Here is a 24,550-nt window from a genome sequence, read left to right as displayed (position 1 = left end):
ATCAGGGGAAAGGATGATGAAAAGACAAATTGCCAAAACACTTCCTAGATCATATGGGGGTAAAGCCAATGGCCTACTGGTTAAAGGGTTTTACGCCTTAAAATGATCAAGTAGAAGAGGGGATTTTGACACTGTCTTAGTACAGCGTGAAAAAGAATGGATCTTCCACCTAGGGACAATGGCCCCGAAAGGGTTAAATAACAAACTAAATGTACAATTTTTTTTGAACCCTTGAGTATCTTGACCAACTGATTTGACTCTTGAGCCACTATGATCTAGTCTCTTATGTATAGGTGTATTCTCCATACATGTGAACATGTGTGTACCTATGGCAGACTGGACAATAAATTTATAAATTTGTGAATCTATAAACATTACTGACAGCGTCCAATCTTTTAATGTTAACTGTTGAGAAGGAAATCAAATCTTTTGTCTGACATGTTATGCAGCAATACCCTATCTGATTTGAATTGATACAGGATGTGTGAATTCTCTAAAACAGCCACAAGATGGCGATCAACCATTATCCCATCAACCAGCCAGCGCAAGGGTTAACACATTCAACCCAGGGACTAACTTTGCCCCCCCCCTTCGCACGTATTAAATTTCCTCTTTGGAACCATTTGAAAGGGGTATACATTACCACAAAGTAGGGAGGAAACCACTACCCTGAAGAAGTTCACAATACCAGTGAACGAAACGCATCGTGTGATAGCCACAGGACACCCCCAGACATCTACAATTGCACCCTTCTGGTACCTCTATGCCTCTTCCCATCTCTTTGGATAAGTGAGGACCATTGAAGGATCTCCCAAACTTAACTCAGCATCTGTCATATACCTGCTGCTCTAAGTAAAGTACCTGTGCTTTGGAAGTAAACTGCATCTATGTCAGGGCCCCCCTAGACTTGGTGGGGACCTGAACTGAATGTACATTTCGCAGACATTCCAATGGTAGCCTCACACTCTTCGAGGCTCCCTAAGCTGACCAAGATCACCAGGAACCTGAGACACAGCCGTTGGATCATGGACATTCAAAAGGTAGCCTCCCACTCCTCGAAGGTTCACTAAGCTTGTGGTGGTCCAGAGAAAGCTGAGACTAAGCTGCGAATCACGAACATTCCGATGGTAGCCTCATACCCCGATGCTCCCACGCAGTGGCGTCACTAGGGTTGGTGTCACCTGGTGTGGTAAAATTTGGTGACACCCCCCCAGGTCACTGTTCAATCTGAGGCACTGAGCAGGCTAGCCCATAAGGACAGCTCTCCCCCTGTGTAATTTCCCTAAAGGAACCCCTGTGTAACCCCCCTCTGTGCAATCCCCCAAATGGAACCCCCCCTCTGTGCAATCCCCCAAATGGAACCCCCCCTCTGTGCAATCCCCCAAATGGAACCCCCCCTCTGTGCAATCCCCCAAATGGAACCCCCCCCTCTGTGCAATCCCCCAAATGGAAACCCCTCCTCTGTGCAATCCCCCAAATGGAACCCCCCCTCTGTGCAATCCCCCAAATGGAACCCCCCTTCTGTGCAATTCCCCAAATGGAACCCCCCTTCTGTGCAATTCCCCAAATGGAACCCCCCCTCTGTGCAATCCCCCAAATGGAACCCCCCCCCTCTGTGCAATCCCCCAAATGGAACCCCCCCCTCTGTGCAATCCCCCAAATGGAACCCCCCCCTCTGTGCAATCCCCCAAATGGAACCCCCCCTCTGTGCAATCCCCCAAATGGAACCCCCCCTCTGTGCAATCCCCCAAATGGAACCCCCCCTCTGTGCAATCCCCCAAATGGAACCCCCCCCTCTGTGCAATCCCCCAAATGGAACCCCCCCCTCTGTGCAATCCCCCAAATGGAACCCCCCCTCTGTGCAATCCCCCAAATGGAACCCCCCCTCTGTGCAATCCCCCAAATGGAACCCCCCTCTGTGCAATCCCTAATGGAACCCCCCCTCTGTGCAATCCCTAATGGAACCCCCCCTCTGTGCAATCCCTAATGGAACCCCCCTCTGTGCAATCCTTAATGGAACCCCCCTCTGTGCAATCCCTAATGGAACCCCCCTCTGTGCATACCCTAATGGAACCCCCCTCTGTGCATACCCTAATGGAACCCCCCTCTGTGCAATCCCCCAAATGGAACCCCCCTCTGTGCAATCCCCCAAATGGAACCCCCCTCTGTGCAATCCCTAATGTAACCCCCACAAACCTCAGCTCAGTGCGCTCTGTCCACATGGATGTTCCTCCTCCTAGGCTCCTCCCCCTGTTGTGGATGTACGGTCAGTGTGGAGGAGGAGCCTAAGCTCCGTCGGTCTGGGAGTGTAATTGTTGTGGTAGGCAGCCCGGCACCGGAGATTGCAGTGCCGGTTCCCGAAGGACATGCGGGCGCCGTGCACTATGGCACTCCGGAGCGGTCTGCCAGTGCCTCAACACCAATTCTTACTCCTCATCCCTCCCCGAACATCGCCGCGAGCGAAGGAGATACCGCAGTGCGCAGGGCAGGGAAAGTAGGAAGAGGTGCGGACTGCACCCCCCGCTCCCCCCTTGCAACGCCTCTGCTCCCCCGGCATTAGGAGAAGCTCTTATGCTACACGTGTATAGCGCGATGCACTACAGCCACACTGAGGCTCTTTCCAGCTCGCAGGGCCATCACATCCACTAAATCTGTTATAGGTCTTCAGCATCCCTGGACACTCTACAGTTCCACCTTCCAATAGAGCCGACCTCTCCTGGATCAACTTACTGTGAGTAATTCAGTAAGTAAAATATTTACAAAAAATGTGAGGGGTGTACTCACTTTTGTGAGATACTGTATCTTAGCACTTTTTTTTAAAATATTGGTTCGTTGGCTCCCCTGGGCGAGGCGTCATAGCTGCACCCGCGCTGATCGGATTTGCTTCAGAACCATATCGGTCTCCAGGCCAATGATTCCTGGCTTGAACCTGGTAATCGGTTCGGGCGAACGGGAGACTGTCCCCTGCCTCTAAGTGTAAATACAGGCAGGGGAATTGATGTCCTCTCCCTCTCTGGAATTATTTTCCGATACAGAGAGAAGATAGAGGACATCTAAATGAGAGTTGCACCAACACTACACTGACACAGTATACATAGGCACACTTTTCACCCCCGATCGCGCCCCCCCCCCCCCCAGTTAACCACTTCACTCCGTCAGTTTCACCGAGTGCAGTTTTCATATCTTTGTTTGATCACTATACTGGTGTCATATGCAGTGGCGGCCCGTCCATAGGGGGCGCCGCCCCCCCTCCCCCCAAGTCAGTAAAAAAAAAAAAAAAAAAAAAAAAAATTATTTAAACATGTCCCTTTAAAAAAAAAAAAAGGTCCCTATGTGCACTGTGCCCGGGCGCCGGGTGCAGTGCGGTACGAGTAGCGCCACGTCTGTGCAATCACAAGATTGCAGACGAGGCGCTACATTGGCAGGCAAAATATGCCTTTGTGGCTATGCCCATCGCGCCACAGCTTCCGGCGCGATGGATCTGTGACCGGGCGGGTGCACGGCACCCAGTATATGCTGTGCTTGTGCCGACAACAAGAAGTGACGTCGGCACTATGCAACTCAGAGGGACGCATCAGCGTGAGCCTGCAGCCAGCCAGGTAAAAAAGCCTGCTCCCGATCCCCTAGTACACTTATCAGCCGCTTCCCATCATGTGTGGCAGGTGGGTGCAGTGCCTGCCTAACCTGAGCGCAGGGGAACCAGGGCAGAAGGTGAGTGACTGGGTGCGGGGATCGATGTGAGCTGAGCTCTCTCACTGTCACTCTCCTTCCCATCCAGTCAGACTCCTCTGCACGGCGGCTAGACTGAGGCTCAGTGTGTACTGTACTATGTCCTGCTGTGAGCCTGGCCCCCCTCCTTCTGTTCACTTCTCCTTCTCAGCTGCTGCAGAGCCTGTGGGTTTCCCAATCTGCCTCTCCACCCTAAAACGGCCCCCCCTGTCTCTCCACTGCAAACAAGAACCCCCTCCCTGCCTCTCCACCCTAAAACGCCCCCCCCTGTCTCTCCACTGCAAACAAGAACCCCCTCCCTGCCTCTCCACCCTAAAACGGCCCCCCCCTGTCTCTCCACTGCAAACAAGAACCCCCTCCCTGCCTCTCCACCCTAAAACGGCCCCCCCTGTCTCTCCACTGCAAACAAGAACCCCCTCCCTGCCTCTCCACCCTAAAACGCCCCCCCCCTGTCTCTCCACTGCAAACAAGAACCCCCTCCCTGCCTCTCCACCCTAAAACGGCCCCCCCTGTCTCTCCACTCTAAACAAAACCCCCCCTCCCTACCTCTCCCAGTCCCCACCCTAAAATGGCCCCCTCCCTGTCTCTCCACCCTAAAAAATAACCCCCCTCCCTACCTCTCCCCACCCTAAAACGGCACCCCTGCCTGCCTCTCCACCCTAAAAAATAATCCCTCTTCCTGCCTCTCCACCCTAAACAATAACCTGCCTCTCCACCCTAAACAATAACTTCCCTCCCTGCCCCTCCACCCTAAACAATAACCCCTCTTCCTGCCTATTCCTGCCTCTCCACCCTAAACAATAACAATGTGTATAGTGTGCGTTCTGTGTATAGTGTGCGTTCTATGTATAGTGTGCGTTCTGTGTATAGTGTGCGTTCTGTGTATAGTGTGCGCTCTGTGTATAGTGTGCGCTCTGTGTATAGTGTGCGCTCTGTGTATAGTGTGCGCTCTGTGTATAGTGTGCGCTCTGTGTATAGTGTACGCTCTGTGTATAGTGTGCGCTCTGTGTATAGTGTGCGCTCTGTGTAAAGTGTTCTCTGTGTATAGCGTACGCTCTGTGTATAGTGTTCTCTGTGTATAGCGTGTGCTCTGTGTATAGTGTGTGCTGTATAGTGTTCTCTGTGTATAGTGTGCGCTCTGTGTATAGTGTACGCTCTGTGTATAGTGTACGCTCTGTGTATAGTGTACGCTCTGTGTATAGTGTACGCTCTGTGTATAGTGTACGCTCTGTGTATAGTGTACGCTCTGTGTATAGTGTACGCTCTGTGTATAGTGTTCTTTGTGTATAGCGTGTGCTCTGTGTATAGTGTGTGCTGTATAGTGTGCTCTGTGTTTAGTGTGCGCTCTGTGTATAGTGTGCGCTCTGTGTATAGTGTGCGCTCTGTGTAAAGTGTTCTCTGTGTATAGTGTACGCTCTGTGTATAGCGTGTGCTCTGTGTATAGTGTGTGCTGTATAGTGTTCTCTGTGTATAGTGTTCTCTGTGTATAGTGTATGCTCTGTGTATAGTGTTCTCTGTGTATAGTATTCTCTGTGTATAGCGTGTGCTCTGTGTATAGTGTGCGCTCTGTGTATAGTGTATGCTGTATAGTGCGCTCTGTGTATAATAATATATAGTGTTTTGCAATTTATGGGACAGGTGCTGGCTGCATTTGATAGGGAGAGAGGCTACATTTGATGTTACACAGGGCTGCCTGTAAGGAGGGACTCCGCTGGGGACACCTGATGGCATCTGGTGGCAGGCGACACGCTCAGAGATCCCACTGATTCTGCATTATGGTGAGTTGAATGATTTTATTTTATATTACAATGTAGTAATAGAAATAATGCGCTTCAATCATCCTGACACCATAACAACTATGGTGCCGGGATGATTGAAATATCTTTATCTGCTGATTGTTAAACTTTCTAGAATACACATTTCTATTGTTGTGTAGGATCTGGACCTGCTCTCCCTCCATCCCCTGTTCATCTCAGATTCTAACCACACCACCTTAGAGCTACGCCCACTTTTTCGATGAAACCACGCCCATTTACACCAAGTGGGAGGGGTCAAAAAGGAAGGGCGGGGTCTGGCGCCCCCCCATCCTAAAACTTCACCAGCCGCCACTGGTCATATGTGACACTAATCAGCGTTAGGGTACTAAGTAGTAGGCCCATATAGGTCTAGGAACCCCCCATATAAAGGTTTAACTTCTTGATTAGAGGTCGACCGATATATCGGCCGGCCGATATATCGGGCCGATATTCAGTCATTTTGGAGAAATCGGCATCGGCCGATTATTATCCAAATGTGGCCGATATTTAGCAGATCTGCATCAGCAGAGTGTGGAGAAGGAAGGAGGAACATGGGGTTCCCCCTCCCTTCTCCACACTGTCTGCAGAGCAGTGCCGTGTGTGTGAAGGAGAATGGAGCTGTCGGACTGATGTCGGGGTGGGCGGGACCCGGGGTGGGCGGGACTCAGCTGTCCAACACCAGCCAATGGGATGAGATCATTGGCTGGATAGCTGCTGGGTCCCGCCCACCCCGGGTCCCGCCCACCTCCAACATCACGATGAATCTGAGCTCCTCTCTCTCTCTCTCTGCTCTCACAGTTTCACAGCACATAATGTAGCTGAATGTGTGCAACTCTCTCTCTATACAGTTTCACAACTGCTGCAGAGAGAAAGAGGAGCTCAGATTCGTTGCGATGTTGAAGGTGGGCGGGACCCGGGGTGGGCGGGACTCAGCAGTTATCCAGCCAATGATCTCATCCCATTGGCTGGTGGACAGCTGAGCCCCGCCCAACCCGGGTCCCGCCCACCTTCAACATCGCAATGAATCTGAGCTCCTCTTTCTCTCTGCAGCAGTTGTGAAACTGTATAGAGAGTTTCACACATTATCCGCTACATTATGTGCTGTGAAACCTGCCAGTGCCATCTGCTAATGCCAACCAGCCAGTGCCACCTGCCAATGCCATCCAGTGCCACCTGCCAATGCCATGCCAACTAGTGCCACCTGCCAATGCCAACTAGTGCCATCTGTTAATGCCATCCAGTGCCACCTGTCAATGCCATCCAGTGCCACCTGCCAGTGGCAACGCCATCCAGTGCCACCTGCCAATACCATCCAGTGCCACCTGCTAATGCCATCCAGTGCCACCTGGCATTGCCAATGCCATCCAGTGCCACCTGCCAATGCCATCCAGTGCCACCTGCCAATGCCACCCAGTGCCATCCAGTGCCATCTGCCAGTGCCATCCAGTGCCACCTGCTAGTGCCAACTAGTGCCACCTGCCAAGGCCATCCAGTGCCACCTGCCAATTAGTGCCACCTGCCAGTGCCAACCAGTGCCATCTGCCAGTGCTAACTATTGCCAATTAGTGCCACCTGCCAGTACCATCCAGTGCCACGTGCCAATTAGTGCCACCTGCCAGTGCCAATTAGTGCCACCTGCCAGTGCCAATTAGTGCCACCTGCCACTGCCACCTGCCACTGCCACCTAAGTGCCACGTGCCAACCAGTGCCACCTGCCAGTGCCATTCAGTGCCACCTGCCAATCAGTGCCATCTGCTTTTGCCAATTGGTTCCATCCAGTGCAATCTGCCAGTGCCAATTAGCGCCACCTGCCAAAAAATAAAAAATCGGCCTAAAATATCGGCTGCAAAAATCGGCCTAAAATATCGGCTGCAAAAATCGGCATCATATATCGGCCATCGGCCGCCCCAAATTCTAAATATCGGCATCGGCCAGAGAAAAACCCATATCGGTCGACCTCTATTCTTGATCACTCCCCAGTTAACCCTTTCATCCCGTCAGTGTGTAGTTAGCTAGTTACTGTCACCGTCATGTTTTTATAACATCAGGGTACCCGCCATATATTGCCAAATAAAGGTTTAACCCCCTGATCGCCCGGCGGCTGAATCAGTTAGGTTTTAGCGTCAGTTAGGGTCTGTGTGATTAGTGCCAGTAGCGCTAAAGCCCACGTACACACCATACACCTCCCTTAGTAGTATAGTGTCTGAACGGATAAATATATTTGATCTGATCAGATCTAAATTAGCGTCCCCAGTAGTTTAGGGTTTCCAAAAACGCAGCTTTAGCAAGATCAGCTAGCACCTATGTCTAGCCCCTCTGCCCAATCCAGCCCACCCCACCCAAGTGCAGTATCAATCGATCACTGCCACTTACAAAACACATAACTGTAGCGTTCAGGCCTGATCCCTGCGAACGCCAACTTTTTTTTGGTAGTGTTTGAAGCAGTCGCTGGCACTTGGGTGCTCTTTTTTTCCTGTGAGTTTGACTAGTTGTACCAGTAAATTTAGAGGCCGCAATGTGCAATCGAAGGTACACTTAGTGAAGAGGAATACACATTTCTGAGCATGACAGGTGAGAGATTCAGGCTCAGAACACGGACCAGTAGACAGCAGCGACTCCCTGACAGATAGCTCTGACGACGGAATAGTGGACCCTGCCAAAGTCAAGCATACCCAACCCCATTCTTCTGTTAAAGGTGCAAGAACCGCATGGCTCTCTTATGGAGCAGCGAGCCAGTACTAGTGCCACTCATTCTTCTGTTGAACTGGCAAGCACCAACGGCCTAGTACATCCTGGTCGTACATCCATCACTGCAGTAACACTTGGTGACGTGGCGAGTCCTATAAGTGCAGTTCAAGCTGGTGTGGTGGCTAGCACAAGTAGTGTCCCGCAGCCAGCAAGAAGACAAACACAGGCCTGTCGAGCCCATAGTGCCCTTCCCGCTGCATTTGCCAATCCGAATTGGGAGCCCACCACTTCTGCAGCTCCTGTACTTTCCCTATTCACTGGCCATCCCAGAATTCAGGTGGAAAGAGATGATTTTACATAATTTGATTTCGATTCGCTGTTTTTCACAAAGGAGATCTATAGATCTATTGCTGACCAAAGCAATTTGTATGCTGGTCAATTCATCACCGCTAATCCCCAGTTGGCCCTGGTCAGAGATTGGAAACCTATTATGGTTTCTGAATTTAAGACCTTCCTGGGCCTATCCCTCCTCATGGAAGTGAGTTGCGGTCATATTGGTCCACTGACCCAATTCATCATATGCCCAGGTTCTCTGCCTCTATGATCAGGGCAGGATATGAGTAGATCTTGCGATTTATGCACTTCAACGACAATGAACTCTGTCGTACTTGTGGCGACACTGGATTTGATACACTACAAAATTCAGCCCCTCATAAACCACTTCAATTAACAGTTTGCAGTCTTGTTTACTCCCGATGAAGTTGTCTGGGTTGATGAGACCCTGATTAAGTTTTCTGGTCACAAGTCTATCAAACAGTATCTTTCCAGCAAGCGTGCCAGTTATGGGGTCAAGATGTATAAGCTCTGTGACAGGGCAACAGGCTATACATGTCGTTTTATAGTTTACGAGGGAAGACAGTCACGTGGAGCCAAAGATCTGCCCAGACTACATAGGGAGCGCTGGAAAGATTGTGTGGGACTTGGTGCCACCCATTTGGAAAGAAGTAGCACTTGTACGTGTACAATTATTGCACAAGAGTTCCACTTTTTAGTCACCTTTTTGATTGTGTAATTAGCGCATGTGGCACTATGCGATCTAATCGCAGGGGCTTCCCCCAACGGCTTGTCGAGTTCAGACTTAGATGTGGGGAGAGAGCCTGCTTGAGATGTAATAATTTTCTCGCAGTGAAGTGGAGGGATTTAGTTCTGGCCTCCCTTCACGCAGATACGAGTGTCGATATTTCAATGGCAACTGGTGTTGTGGAGAAACCCTGATGTGTCCACGAATACAACCTTAACATGGGAGGGGTGGATCTTAATGTCCAGATGTTGGTGCTGTACTTAAATGCCCATAAGGCCAGGCACTGGTACAAAAAAAGTGTCTGTATATTTATTCCAATTGGCTCTGCTGAACGCTTATTTGCTATACAAAGCATCAGGGCAAACTGATCCTTCCTAAAAATCCAGGGAGAGATCACAGCCCTTCTGCTTCCTGATGTTGCTGTGCTCAGGGCCGGCCTTTGGGATGTGCGAGCTGTGCGCCCGCACAGGGCTCCATGGCCAACAGGGGGAGCCGTGCGGCCAGCACAGCTCGCAGAATGTAAGTCACCTCTTCCTCCTCGTTGTCGCTCAGCGCGGGACGGGTGTTATTAGGTGCAGAGTGGTGTGCAGCTACCCCCCCCCCCCTGTCCCTCTCACGGCTTTCACATGCTGGAGGGAGAGGGACAGACCAATGTGTCAGGCATAGATGTGGATGGTGGGGGTAGTGGTGCTGTCTCTGCACTCCCTGTGTATGGCCCAGGGGGCTAAGTGAAAGGCTGTCCAAAATTATGTCAGCTATGTGCAAATTTGGTGTCTTATTTACTGAATGGGGGATATTGAAATCTCACAAATAGCATCAGTGATGTGTAGGCAATAAACAAAATATTATATATATATATATATATATATATATATATATATATATATATATATATATATATATATATATATATTGAATAAAATAAATTAAATAAGTGTCACCCAACAGTGGAATATATAAAATGAACTGCACCTTAATTATCAAGTATAAGTCCACTGGACAAAGGTGCCTCTCCCAGCTTAACTAACTGGGTCGTGATATCAGTAATTTGTGCATAAATAATGCCCCATGCTAAGGTGTACTCAAATAGATGAGCGCAAATTTCTCCACAATAATAGTCACACTGGAGTAAATTCCACAACTCGGTGTGCATACAAAAATAATTAAAATCGTGGTTCTAATGTAACAATTATCTCATACGGTAGTCCATGTGCATTCAATTGAAAAAAATAATAAATAAGCATATAAAGCAAAAGTCCATTTTAAAAACTGTGGTTAGTGAGTTCATTCGGTGATGAATCTTGACTGGTGAGCAATCACACTATGCCAGGTGAAATCGCTGTGATTCCGGTGCTCCCCCTCCTGTGTCCCCACTCACCAGAGACACTCACCCCTGCAGGGGTAAAGTGCATGTAATTTAGTGATCTCCAAGCGCTCCGCAGCACGGTTCTCCCGTCTTTAGGATTTTCAGGCTGTCACACTTACATAGGTGGAAAAGGGGGTACTTTTTGGGCTATCCCCAGCATTTTTCGTTCCAATATTATTATTAGTACTTACCTCTGTACATATATGTTTGGTCCATACACACCGGGGGGTTCAAGATTTTAACTAGGTGTTGGAGATTCTAACCTACCTCTATTATACATAAAGAGATTTGGTATGCAGTACATATTTAACCTCTAACTGCTACTCTGTTTTCCACACGGCTGTACAACATTTATCCATATATTTAGAAATACTAATGTATAGTGACTGTCTTTACTAGACTCATTTACACACATTTGTATACCCTTTATCCTTTTTATCCATAATGATCATTAGGTCATATAGGACACATAATACATGCTTACTGCGTGTATGTGTAGGCACTGTATATTATCATACTTGGTTCCGCAATTTTTACTACATGGTATTCCCCTTTCTCTTTATGTTTATAGTAACGAATACCGGGATTCTGTCATAATTTATGCAATACAACACTGCCGTGTAACTCCGTCATAATTCACGTATTACAATAATGTCGAGGAATCTGTATTCCCTGTGATGTTTTTACAAATCTGTCAAGGAGTGTCAGCATGAGTCGCATAATTGCCCAAGGGACTAATAAACCTTACCCGATTAGAAAGGAAAACCCTCTAAATCCGGATTGGACAACACTAAGGAGTGGGAGGGTGACTACAGGCTGACGTCTCCTATTTATTTCCTAAGCTGAGGTATGCGTGTACCCGCTTCAGAAGACGTAATCCAACGAAACGTGCGTAAAGCGGCTACACGCACACCCCCACGCACTTCCGGAAGACTAGCTGAGACGCAAGTGGAGCGCACACCGTTCCTTGGCTCACGCTGTCACTACGACGGACTCTCAGTGCCATAGTGGGATTACTGCCATCTAGCAGGCATAAGCTTACAGCACTCGAGCATAGATTTTTGCTATTGCTCAGCTGTAGCTGGACATTTTAATATATTTTATTTTCTTTATTTTCCTGTTTTTAAATTTTGTACTTCCTGTATATGATGGTGTGCACGCCACGTTGTTGGTAGTGCCAATAAATTTTACTACTATTTTTCAAAACATACCACACTACGGGAGTCTGTTTTCCTTTTCTTTTTTGGAGGGACCCGGATCAGCAAAAAGTACCCCCTTTTCCACCTAAGTGTGACAGCCTGAAAATCCTAAAGACGGGAGAACTGTGCTGCGGAGCGCTTGGAGATCACTAAATTACATGCACTTTACCCCTGCAGGGGTGAGAGTCTCTGGTGAGTGGGGACACAGGAGGGGGAGCACCGGAATCACAGCGATTTCACCTGGCATAGTGTAATTGCTCACCAGTCAAGATTCATCACCGAATGAACTCACTAACCACAGTTTTTAGAATGGACTTTTGCTTTATATGCTTATTTATTATTTTTTTCAATTGAATGCACATGGACTACCGTATGAGATATTTGTTACATTAGAACCACGATTTTAATTATATATTTTTGTATGAACACCGAGTTGTGGAATTTACTCCAGTGTGACTATTATTGTGGAGAAATTTGCGCTCATCTATTTGAGTACACCTTAGCATGGGGCATTATTTATGCACAAATTACTGATATCACGACCCAGTTAGTTAAGCTGGGAGAGGCACCTTTGTCCAGTGGACTTATACTTGATAATTAAGGTGCAGTTCATTTTATATATTCCACTGTTGGGTGACACCTATTTAATTTATTTTATTCAATATATATATATATATATATATATATATATATATATATATATATATATTTTTTGTTTATTGCCTACACATCACTGATGCTATTTGTGAGATTTCAATATCCCCCATTCAGTAAATAAGACACCAAATTTGCACATAGCTGCCATAATTTTGGACAGCCTTTCACTTAGCCCCCTGGGCCATACACAGGGAGTGCAGAGACAGCGCCACTACCCCCACCATCCATATCTATTCCTTATTATATTCCCCTTGGAGAATATTAATTAGGGGGGGCTGCAGTCCGATATTATCATACATCCTTATTCCTTCCTTTCCAACTTATCCTAAGCGCGGGTTCACCCTACCTTTCTACAGTGTGTCAGGCAGCCAATAGCGCTGCTCTTCTGAGTGGGAGGGCGTGACTTCTAGGTTGCTCCGCCTATCACCACCCCCTTAGCCAATCAGATTGCCCAGCCCGCCACATTTGACCAGGAGAAGATGATAGTGAGGGATGCAGAGGATCCGACATACCTGAGAATGAAGAAGGTATGATCATCATGTCACTCACTGGTAATGCAGAGGTCTAATGATCGTTGTGTTCTGTCCTGTGTGTAGATTAGACAATGATGGAGGGATGACTTCCCCTCCATGTCTTCTCACACTGCTTCTTATCTGTTTTTATTTACACTGTACACAGCACTGATGATTAGACTTCTGCAAGATGCTTCAAACTTAAAGTGGAGTTCCACACATAAATATAACATTACATCAGTAGTTTTAAAAAAATGTCATTAGTCCTTTACGAATTTTTTTTTTTTTTTAGATGCCTTCAAAGTATTGTTGCTAGGCAGAATAGTTAATCTTCCCACTTCCTGCACCTAGGTGCTTAATGCTTCCTAACCTACACCGCACAGACTCCTGGGAATGTAGTGGGTGTAACTTTCCAGGAGTCTGTGCACTCCCCAGTCTCAAAGAATCATGTGACTTGGACAGCACAGGTGCTGAAACCTGATCTGACACTGCTTGTGCAGCACTGAGCATGTGCGAGATCTGCGAGGCTGAAATCCAGGAAGTCATTCAGTCTGGCTTCATGATGCACACACTTAAGATGGCCCCAGTCAATTTTTATTTTATAAAGTGTCTAAATGCTGTAACAACCTAACAAAACGGACCTTAGTTTACAGACTAGCTTTACTAGAATACATTAAGCTTGTGTATTACAGGGGTATTTATATTTAAAAAGTCAAATTGTGGCCGGAACTCCGCTTTAAGCTGTTTCTAAAGCTATGTGTGCAGAGTTGGTGTCAGCTATCCCTGATTTATCTAACTTTCATTGTTATCTTTGAAGTAATTAGCTGGTCAGGCTGGGAGCTTCACAGACCTGTTAACCATTTACTGTCCTCCTGTGCTTGAGAAATGACTGTTAGAATTTTTTATTTTTTTTTGGCACTGAAAGAGGATGTCCCCTGAAAAAAAAAAAATATTAAAAGCCAGCAGCTACAAATACTGCAGCTGCTGACTTTTAATATTAGGACACTTACCTGTCCTGGAGTCCAGCGCCGTCCGCAGCAGAGGACGAGCGATCGCTCGTCACTCTGCTGCCCCCACCACCATCCTCTCTCTGGCTTCACTGCCTGGTTCCCATGATGACTGGTTCCCGCTGTGTTCTGGGAGCCGAGTGTTCCCAGAACACAATGGAGGGGGACGGGATCTGAAGTCCTGCCCGCAGTCTACCCGCAGACTGTGTGGCCGGAAATGTGGGTGCAAATACCGGTCTTTAGACAGGTATCTGCACCCCCCTGAAAGGTGTCAAATGTGACACCGGAGGGGGGAGGGTTCCGATGAGCGGGAGTGGAGGTGGAGCTCCGCTTTAAAGTTATAGCTTGTAAACTCCTGTTTGAAGTGATCAATGTTATTCCACACTGGTCACTGCTAGGACACACTTGTATAATGTCTGCAGTCTCTGACCATCTCCTGTGTTATGACCACAGTCTGACCTTCTCTTGTGTTAAATCTGCAATCTCTGACCCTCTCCTGTACAATGTCTGCAGTCTCTGTCCATCTCTGCAGTCTCTGTCCATCTCCTGTACCATGTCTGCAGTCTCTGTCCATCTCCTGTACCATGTCTGCAGTCTCTGTCCATCTCCTGTACCATGTCTGCAGTCTCTGTCCATCTTTTGTACCATGTCTGCAGTCTCTGTCCATCTCCTGTACCATGTCTGCAGTCTCTGTCCATCTCCTGTACCATGTCTGCAGTCTCTGTCCATCTCCTGCACCATGTCTGCAGTCTCTGACCCTCTCCTGTACTATGTCTGCAGTCTCTGACCCTCTCCTGTAGTATGTTTTGTAGTCTGACCATCTTCTGTAGTATTTCTGCAATAAAGGGGGCTACAGGCACAGTAGGTGGTGAGGGAAGGTGTACCTAGGCATTCTGGATAGTGAGGGATGGGGGCCCAGGCATGTTGGGTTTTTCACTCTTTGTGTATGTTTAGGTGACCAGGTGGCGTGGGGTGAAGATGGGGGGGGGGCGCCACAGAATTAGCTTGCACAGGGCGCCTGAACACCTAAGGCCGGCCCTGGCTGTGCTCCACCTTCCCAACCCAAATGCAGTGACCCGGCTGCATGAGAGGCATTTTCCATATCCTCCCTGGTACCCTTGCCCAAAGAACAGCCCAAAGAATGGGGGGGGGGGGGGTTGTACTGTTCTGCCATTTTAGCACCTCAAGAAACGAGATAGGCAGTCAAAACTAAAAGCCATATAAATTCCTGAAAATGTACCCTAGTTTGTAGACACTAACTTTTTTTTTTTTTACCAAAGACATGTATCTGTATACATTTTGATCTAAATTTGAGCTTATTGGATTTATTTTTTCTATAACAAAAAGTAGAAAATAATGTTTTTACAAAATGTTCAGTCTTTTTCCGTCTAGATCGAAAAAAATAAAGAAAATTGCAGGCAATCAAATACCATCAAAAGAAAGCTCTATTTGCGCAAATTTTGTTTGGGTATAGCATTGCATGACCACACAATTTACCAGTTAAAGCAGCGCTAAATTGTAAATAGTGCTCGTCATTAAGGGGCCAATTTTTCTGGGGCTGAAGTGGTCAATGTTAAGTTTTTCAAGTCTATTTCTAATTCTATCCTCCGTTAGCCATGAGGTCTTGGTTACTGAATCCCCCCCTTTCCCTCGTGAAGACTGTGAAATGTTAAAACCTTTGCCATCTCTTCACTACTTGAAGGGGAAACTATAGTGGTTTTTGGCCAAAATTTAGATTTTTTTTTTATTATCCACTTCTAGCCCTTAGAATGTAGATATGTACCTGTATGTCTTTGGGTGGAAGTGGTTATACCAGAATCCTAGCATCGATTTTTACAGCCACTAATGGGCTTTCGTGTAAAAGTGAAATTATTAACCCATACAATCTACATCTATTCTAAACATGAGAAGGAAAAGCAGCAAGAGCTGTACTTGGGTAAATATACCTTTATCACTGTGTTTGAAAATCATATCAACATGCACTAAATAGGTTACATAGTAGGATAATAGAGCTTTTTCTTATTTTTTTTAACAGGGTGTGCAATGTTTTGTGCAATATATAAAAAGACATCTACTTACTTGATTTATCCCTGTGGAAGCAACTTTGAAGGACTGCAACTTCTGTTTCAGCAACTCAGGGTCACTGTGCCTAAAAGGACAACCTTTGAGAAAGTAAAAGGAAAAAACTGGTTTCTTTAACAAATGGAGAAAAATAAACACTGTTACTAAAGTGACTAAATTACTTCTAATTGCAAGTCTATTGAAGATAAAGGAAAAGTTGATTATTCATACTGGAGACCATTATATTGTTCCCCCCCAAATAAGTATTCTATGGTTATTAGAGCATTGCAGATTAAACATTTCCAGGGAGTATTAAAGGAGAAACAAGACATCATTCGCTTTCTGTGAAGGAAATTACTTAATTAAAAACAAAGACATGCGACCAGTAGAGCTCTATTTAGTAAGCACAGAAAAAATAAAATAATAATGTTGGTGCTTCTGGACTGAGCATTTTATCTTCATTACCATTTACACAACACTAAACTTGGATGCGTGTCTACTCTAGTTCTGCATATACTTCAGCTCTAAGCTCCAATCCTTCCAGGGCTGAAGTGGTTAATTGTTCCAAGTGTAAACTTATTTTTTCCATGTCTGTATAAGATCTATATTTAACATATAAACATTTACTACAGGGTCCAACCCATGATACTGTGGGCAGTGGTGCTGAATCTGATATGATTCCAATACTCAAATTTAGGATTGTGGTTAGATTTGAGGACATAGAGCCAACGCTCCTTTCACACTTATGCGACTTCGTATCCGACTTGTAACGCCGAAAGTCGGAGGACATGTGAAATGCCATGCATCTCTATAATAGCCATTCTAATTGACACTACTGAAGTTGCTGCAAATTCAGAATAGTTTCCTGCACGTCTTTGATCTGAATTTGACATGACTTCAATGCCAGAGTGAAAAAGTCTTAATGTCATTTCAAAGTCTGAAAATCATGAAACTTTGGAGTCAGCTAGTGTGAAAAGAGCCTTAGGTTGCTGTTAGTCCAGAGGTGCCATGGATGTATCAAGAGAAGAGAGAAAAATGAAGTGAACCAAGTAAGGAGACAAAGGGGTTTGGAAAGTCAAAACTATTTTCTGAAGTGCAATAGGTGCCCACTAACCAAGTACCTTTCTAAAATTAAGTACAGGTGGAGTTGCAAGATGAGATTCTTCTGCACAGGCAATCCTTTAACATAATAACTAGGTTGAAAGTTTACCTTTATCTTAAATGTTTTACTTTCTGATAATGCCATGTCTTACTGAACGGTAATTTTAGGTCTTCCATACAAGGAAGTATCATCTAGTTTTATTTTTTAACTTTTGTTTGGTTGCTATAAATATTAAAAGGAGAAGTAGGATCAAAACTTTTGTCCATACTTCTCCTGTGATACATAGTGCAGTTCATTCTGCACTCCTGTGACCCTTTTTCAGCCAGTCCAGGCACTGGATCAGTCCCGACTTCAGTGTTGGGATCCACTCAGCAGCCTTGGCTAGCAATTGGCTTAGCCTCTCAGCAAACCTCTGGGAGACCGAGCCAGCTGCTCCTGCCCCTGCACAGATCAAAGCTCTAGTGAGCGCTGGAGAGGCAGAGAGCTGGTGACCGACGGTCACCGCTCTCTGCTCAAAGTAGAGGGAAGAAATGAGAGATGAGCAGTGTTTGATCGCTCAATTCTTAGTGTACAGGTGGCGAGGGACGGATGCAGCATAGGATTGCATCCACCTAGGTGAGTATAATTTTTATTTTTTGGGAAACCCATACTTCTCTTTTAAAGCTGTACTCCAGGAATTCAGCTCCTTTGTAAAAACTGAAGGCATACCATAAATTAAGTTCAACAAGGTGCCTGCCACCTTCTGGACTTCTCTTATTTACATCTGACAGGATTATTGTGCTTCAGGAAGAAAGCTTTCAGAGATCAGATGCAGGATGCTCTGGTCTCAGCTCCTTCAAGTGTAGAGTCAATGCTGCTGCTATACCTGCTCTTCCCTCCTCCTGTCCAATCACAGAAGTCCCTGTATTATGTAGATTCATTCATAAAGTGCAATGGCCTCTGTGAATGGGCAGCAACGGGGAGGGGTGGGCATAGCTGCTGCATGTCTTTCTCCTCTCACAGTCCCAACTGTATCTTTCAGGAGGGCAATAAACCTGTCAGATGAAAATAATAGAAGTCCAGGTGTTGGCAGGCACCTAGTCGGGTTTAACTCATAGTGTATGCACACAGTACAAAGTGGCTGAATTCCTGGAATACAGCTTCACAATGTATCTATGACCTGTGTCTCAAAACAAGGATGTCAGGAATTTACTTTTTAGACCACAGGGCTAGGAAATTCCCTATAGTTCAGTTGGGAACCATATACTGACACGTAAAGTCCCACTACATCCCACTGCAGACCATTTAGCTCTGAGGAAAGGGGTTCTCCCCTGAAACGCGTCAGCCCTAGCCACGGTCACGGATCGAAACAATATCGTGTTATGCCGATGGTGTTGGTTCTTTGCTGCATTGTTACTCAAGGCCTGTTTTTAACACTCCCTTTGTGAGTATTATGATTTGTTTTTACTATTTTAATAAAATCCACCAATCAGTATCACACTAGGTCGGTGCGCCCTCCGTTTTTTCCTTTTTTGTTTCCTTTAGTTTTATGAATTCCAATGATTCAGAGGAGGGCTGCAAGACTTTGGAAGATACCTTTTAATTGAGTTGCTATTGAGTTTCACCTTTTCTTCAAACACCTTTCCAAAAAATACCGGAGCGCAGGAGATTTGTCTTTGTTAGGTCCCACTACATTGCCACTCTAACACCTGTGATTAAAATACAAAAAAGGCTGTGCAACTTCAATTCTGCTTCATAGAATAGAATACAAAAAAATAAAGCAGAACTAAACTGTATCTGAGCACCACCAAACCATAATGTTATTTTACTCATTGCACCCATCCATCCTTGTCTCCATGCTTTATTATGTTGAGAAATCACTTTGAAAAACATCTCCCCCTACCATTTCTAGCCACAGACATAAGTAAGGGAAGATGATTTATGTAGCATTTACTTCCTAGAGTCCATCATCCCTTAGCTCAGGCATGCAGGCAGGAGTGTGCGCTTGGCTGAGAAATCATCTCCCCCAGATGAAAGAAAAAAAAAAAGGTTTATGAAGACTCATGAGTTTATGACATAATTTTGGCCTAAACCAAAAACCTGGAAGCAACTAAAAGAAATGTAAACAAACAAAAAAAAAAGTAAATATGGCTGCCTATTTATTTAATAATGTTAGAAATAGAAGGAAGGATTCAAAAATAGTTCAGCGTTTAATTCCACTTTAACATAGGGCATTTGAAAATAAATATTGCATCCAAAAAAATAAATACAAAATTACCGTGATAATCTCCTTGACTTGGTGGATTTGACACAATGATCTTCATGCAACTGTATGGCGTGTAGTCTGTTCTTTTTCCTTCTTTACCATAGTTGTGACGAATGCTGTAAGCATACCCTTTGTCAAACTGAAAACAGAAGACTTATTTTAATGGATTTGTATAATAAATTTGAAAATGGGTATGAAGCAATTTTTTTTTTATATGTGGTGAAACTAATCAGTAAAGCATTCAAGAACATTTAGGTCTACACCACCGTAACGTGAACTTCCTCTGGTTTGTAAAAGAATATATACACTAGAAACACTCTTATAAGTTGGTTACGTATTAGTATTTGGCCTTTTGCATCAATGAACTCAACAATGAATCACTCTTTCCACCCCTCCCCTCCAAAAAATAAAGCTGTTCTCACTGATGTGTGACAGGAAAGCGGGAACTCTGTCTGTGTCCCATGGAACCAATTAACGCCTGAAAAGTTGCAATTCAGATTTTAGCCATCTTTTTTTTGACAAAGGGATGTCACTTGCTCTTTACTCAAACATTAAAAAAAGTGGTGGAAGGGGAGCTTTGCCTATCAGCGCATGCCTAACAGAATTAGCGTATGTGTGTATGTATCACCACCTGCTGATCAGCAATATTATTGCTTCCAGGACACAATCCTACATAGAGTTACGAAAAGTTGATGTAAATACTGGGTTAACCAGACAGGAAATTAAACAGAAAGTGCTGATATGTAAAGTGCTTTCAAGCCATGAGCACCATCTGCAAATTGATGGATACTGATCAAAAACTTTCACACTGCATTATTTATTCCTAAATGGATGGGAATTCATTTCCAAATGTTTACACCGCCGAGCACAAACCAAGCCTAGGACAGCTGCTAAGAAACAACATTTTTCCCTCGTCACCGTTTGTAGACATTTAAAAACAAAAACAGTTTAGCTATTTTTTCACAGTCCGCCACAGCAATTCACCTCATTACTGAATGGCGACGACATATTTGGTTTATCCTGTTACAGCCATCATCTTAGCAAGACGTGAAATTGATGATGCCTTAATGCCATTTAAAATTATAAGCGTGCAATAGACTACTCCTTAAAACCCAACACAAATGCATTTTATTCCTGGTCAAAGGCTTAATATATTATACTTTAGATTACCATAAGTCTTTGTATTTATATGCTAAGCAGGGCAGGGCAAGCAACTTTTCAGTATTGCTGGTATAAAGAAAATTAATCTCCATATTAAGTGAGTGGCTGGTTGACTTGTGATCTTGGAAGTGAAGTTGTCACCCATAAAATGTCTGGTTTTGCCTTTGAGCAGTCAACCTTTACTGCAGATCTTGCTTGTTCCTGCCATGAACCAAAATTATTCAGTAATCTAATGAGATGTGCTGTACAAATAATTATCCCCAGAGCAGAACAGCCGTAGTCGGCAGAAACAGATGGGATACTACCATGCTTATGAATATATAATTTACAGCCAGCAAAGGCATTGAATAAAACAGCAGGAGAATAAACTCTTGCCTGTTACAAGATGCTGGTGTAGTTGGAGAGAGCAGTCAATCTTCTATCATGTGTTTCATCATGTAACACCTTTCATGCCACTGTGAAGATATTTAAATGGGCACTTCAGGCAGAGAAGTAAAGAAAATAGACTTGCTATGAAACAGGAAAGATTTAAAAAGGTAACACTTTTTTTTTTATAATTTTATCAAAAAATTATAAAGGCAATTTAGAGAATGGCCTGGAACTATATAGGAGTCTGCCTGTTTCAGCAAAGCCCGTTTTTGGAGTTAGGAACCTGATAAAGGATGTTGAGTGATGTACTTTATTCATAGCTGAAATATAGAACTGTGAGAAACAAATCAGACACCAATGTTGCAAACCAACAACTGAGGTTACCTGTTAGGGGTACGTCAAAGCCCTCAACATATCAAGAAACATAGGCTGCTAGGAATACATGCCTATCTTGACTTTCTATAAAATTTCTAACCTTGCCCTAATGGAACTTTAATGCAATGGGTTACCTCACCAGCAGGTTAAAGTGGGAGTTGGTTCAGAAGGATGAACACAGACACACTGAAAATAGTTGCAAAGGAAAGAAAAAAATCATACGTCATATTTGTGTTAAAGCGGTTGTCCACCCAAAAAAAAAAAGCCAAAAAGGCTACAAAAAAAAAAAAAAAAAGAGAAAAAAAAATGTATACTTACCAGAAATGGCTGTTGCTTGGCAGATCATGCTAATCTGCCACTTCCTCTTCCGCAGTGGTCTTCTCTTCTCCTCCTCGCGCTGCCTTCTGGGAAATGGGGAGCAGTGTCTTCTGGGACTTGTGTGCGTCCCAGGAGACAGCCGCCCACTCACAAAGTGCCGCGCGACTCGTGCATGCCTAGTAGGAAACTGGCAGTGAAGCCACAAGGCTTCACTGCCCGTTTCCCTTAGTGAGGATGGCAGCGCTGGGAATAGGTCCGAGGGATGGATCGGCCTTGGGCGGCCGACATCGCAGGCAACCTGGACAGGTAAGTGTGCTTATTAAAAGTCAGAAGCTACAGTGTTTTATTTATTTTTACCACCAGACCACCGCTTTAACTATCTTCTTCCCCTTAGTTAGCAGAGTGGAGAAAGATACAACATCACCCTATTGCAGACTTGAAAACGGAACACCCCCATGGGTTGGAGGAGATGATAACAGGCAGAGAAGTCTGAGTCCACGGAGTAGAAATAATCCAAATATTTAATTCTGTGCAATTGCTGGTTTACAATTTTACCAGCCACGACTGTTGGATACTTTAGAACTTTTCTTATAAAAGGAGTACATTAGTCATCTGAATCTAATGCCGCGTACACACGATCATTTTTCAGCATGAAAAAATAAATGTTTTTCAGCATGTCGGAAAAAAAAAAAGTTTTCCCAACTTCATCATTAAAACGATGTTGCCTACACACCATCGTTTTAAAAAAATGATCTAGCAAAGCACGGTGACGTACAACATGTACGACGGCACTATAAAGGGGAAGTTCCATTCGCCTTTGGGCTGCTTTAGACGATTCTGTGTTAGTAAAAGACCATTCACGCTTTTTTGTCTGTTACAGCGGGATGAATGTGCTTACTCCATTATGAACGGTAGTTTTACCAGAACAAGTTCTCCCTTCTCATAACTTGCTTCTGAGCATGTGCGGGTTTTTTACGTTGTTTTAGCCCACACACAGTGATTTTTTACAACCCGAAAAACATTTTCAACAATTTTTTTTTTTTTTTCGTTTTTCAGAACCTGAAAAATGATGTGAAGCCCACACACGATCATTTTAAATGACACAGTCGGATTGTCTGCAAAAAACAGGTCCATTGGACATTTGTTGTCAAAAAGTCAGATCGTGTGTATGGGCCTTAAGATGTGTTGGAACACTCCATTTCAGCCTCGTTGATTGAGAACTGGGATTTGGATTTCAGGAATTTTTTTGTACTTTTTTTTGCTTGGATGTACTTTGGGGGATATTAAAGAAACATTTTTGTTAAGAAAATATTTCAATAATTAAACATAAAAAAAATTCAACACATATATGGTCTTGCACAGTATATAGATTAAAGGTATATAAATTCAGTCTTTTTTTTTGCGTTTTATAGACTTATTTTCATTATGTATTTTTTTTTTTGGTTTATCACATGGCAATCAATATTTTTCTGCATTTTTCCCCACACACACTATTGGCTATGGATTTGAGAGTATTGTTTTCAACACATTGAATGTTGCATTATTACACACTTTTATTCAGCAACTCAGTAACTAAGCATTTGCATTTGATTTAGATTAGTAAGAGGAATTTTTAATTTAACATATTATGATTATTATTTAGGTTATTCCACATATAAGAGGGGTAGATTGTTTCAGTGAAGGGCTCAGATTTTTTGAATCATATAAAATCCATCTCTTTTAGAATTAATATATATTTGGTACAAATTGTAAAACACAATTGTGGATATTCCAGAGCTTTGCGCTGCAAACGTATTTATTGCTGCTCAGTAAATGCAGTATTCTAGTCGGCACCCCCCCCCCCCATACTTAAAATCTGGCCTGTTAGTAGGTGGCAGCGTTTGCCCCAAGCCAGTGTCACATAGTTGGTAAAGTTGAATAAAGACATCAGCTTATCCAGTACGACCGGTGTGGTTGTTTGTATGCATTTATGTCTCTAGCACTTTCCATATCCCTGTATATTAGTTATGCCAAGATCCCTAAGGGTTTTATTTTTTTTAGAAGTTTTTGAAAGTTTATTATGTAAATTAAGCAGGGAATCTTTTTAGTTCTACTTTTCTTGCACAGTCTTTGTGCCGCGCAGACGTCCAGTACGACGAGCAGCAATAAGACCAACTTTGCAACCAGCTGGAGCATCTCTTATGATAGTTGAAGGTTTTCCAATGTGCTGATGGTTACCACCATGAAGGGCTGTTCTACGGGATTCATAGCCACACCACGAACACGTGGCCAGCAGTTTCTCTTAGCCTTATATTTGTGCTAGGCACGACCTGCCTTCAGGATGGGCGTATCAATACGTCCACCACTAGCAACCACTCCAACAATTGCTGTTTGCAGAAGCGATTACTTTCTTGGAGCCAGAGGGCAGCTTTACTCTGATTTTCTTTGTTTCAGGACTGTGGGAGATGACAGTAGAATAGTTGCCAGATGCACAAGCCAATTTGCCACGATCACCAGGCTTCTCCTCTACACAACAAACAATAGTTCCTTAGGGACTTCAAGAAGGACATTACCAATGTTTAGCCGAGCTTTCTTGCCACAGTACACAAATTGATCGGTATGGATACCCTCAGCGGCAATGAAAAGTTCAGTCCTCTTTTTGAACCTATAAGGGTCACGGAAGGCAACTTTAGCAAGTGGAGCACCAGGATCGTGGATAATGTCTTTCACAATACCCTTGATGTAGCCATGCCTTTCTGCAAAGTCGACAGTCCTGAGCTTAGCCGGTCCTTACTTGTGCTTAACCACTTAAGCCCCGGACCTTTAGGCAGCTAAATGCCCAGGCCAGGTTTTGCGATTCGGCACTGCGTCGCTTTAACAGACAATTACGCGGTCGTGCAACGTG

General features: G+C 44.6%; 1 protein-coding gene across 2 annotated transcripts in view; it reads right to left on the bottom strand.

Annotated features, from left to right (window-relative positions):
* Positions 1 to 24,550, bottom strand: part of PRIM2 (DNA primase subunit 2) — a 204,447-nt gene that overhangs the window by 23,996 nt on the left and 155,901 nt on the right. For both annotated transcript variants that reach the window (XM_040349891.1, XM_040349892.1), the window contains exons 11-12: positions 19,456 to 19,582; positions 16,115 to 16,197 (exon numbers count right to left, since the gene is read on the bottom strand). In XM_040349891.1, the coding sequence (XP_040205825.1) occupies positions 16,115 to 16,197; positions 19,456 to 19,582 (210 nt within the window). The remainder of the gene's footprint in view (positions 1 to 16,114; positions 16,198 to 19,455; positions 19,583 to 24,550) is intronic.

This window comes from Rana temporaria, chromosome 4 (genome assembly GCF_905171775.1).
Source record: "Rana temporaria chromosome 4, aRanTem1.1, whole genome shotgun sequence".
Lineage (NCBI taxonomy): Eukaryota > Metazoa > Chordata > Amphibia > Anura > Ranidae > Rana > Rana temporaria.
Note: the sequence above shows the minus strand (reverse complement) of the source record. Positions and strands in the feature narration are given on the sequence as shown.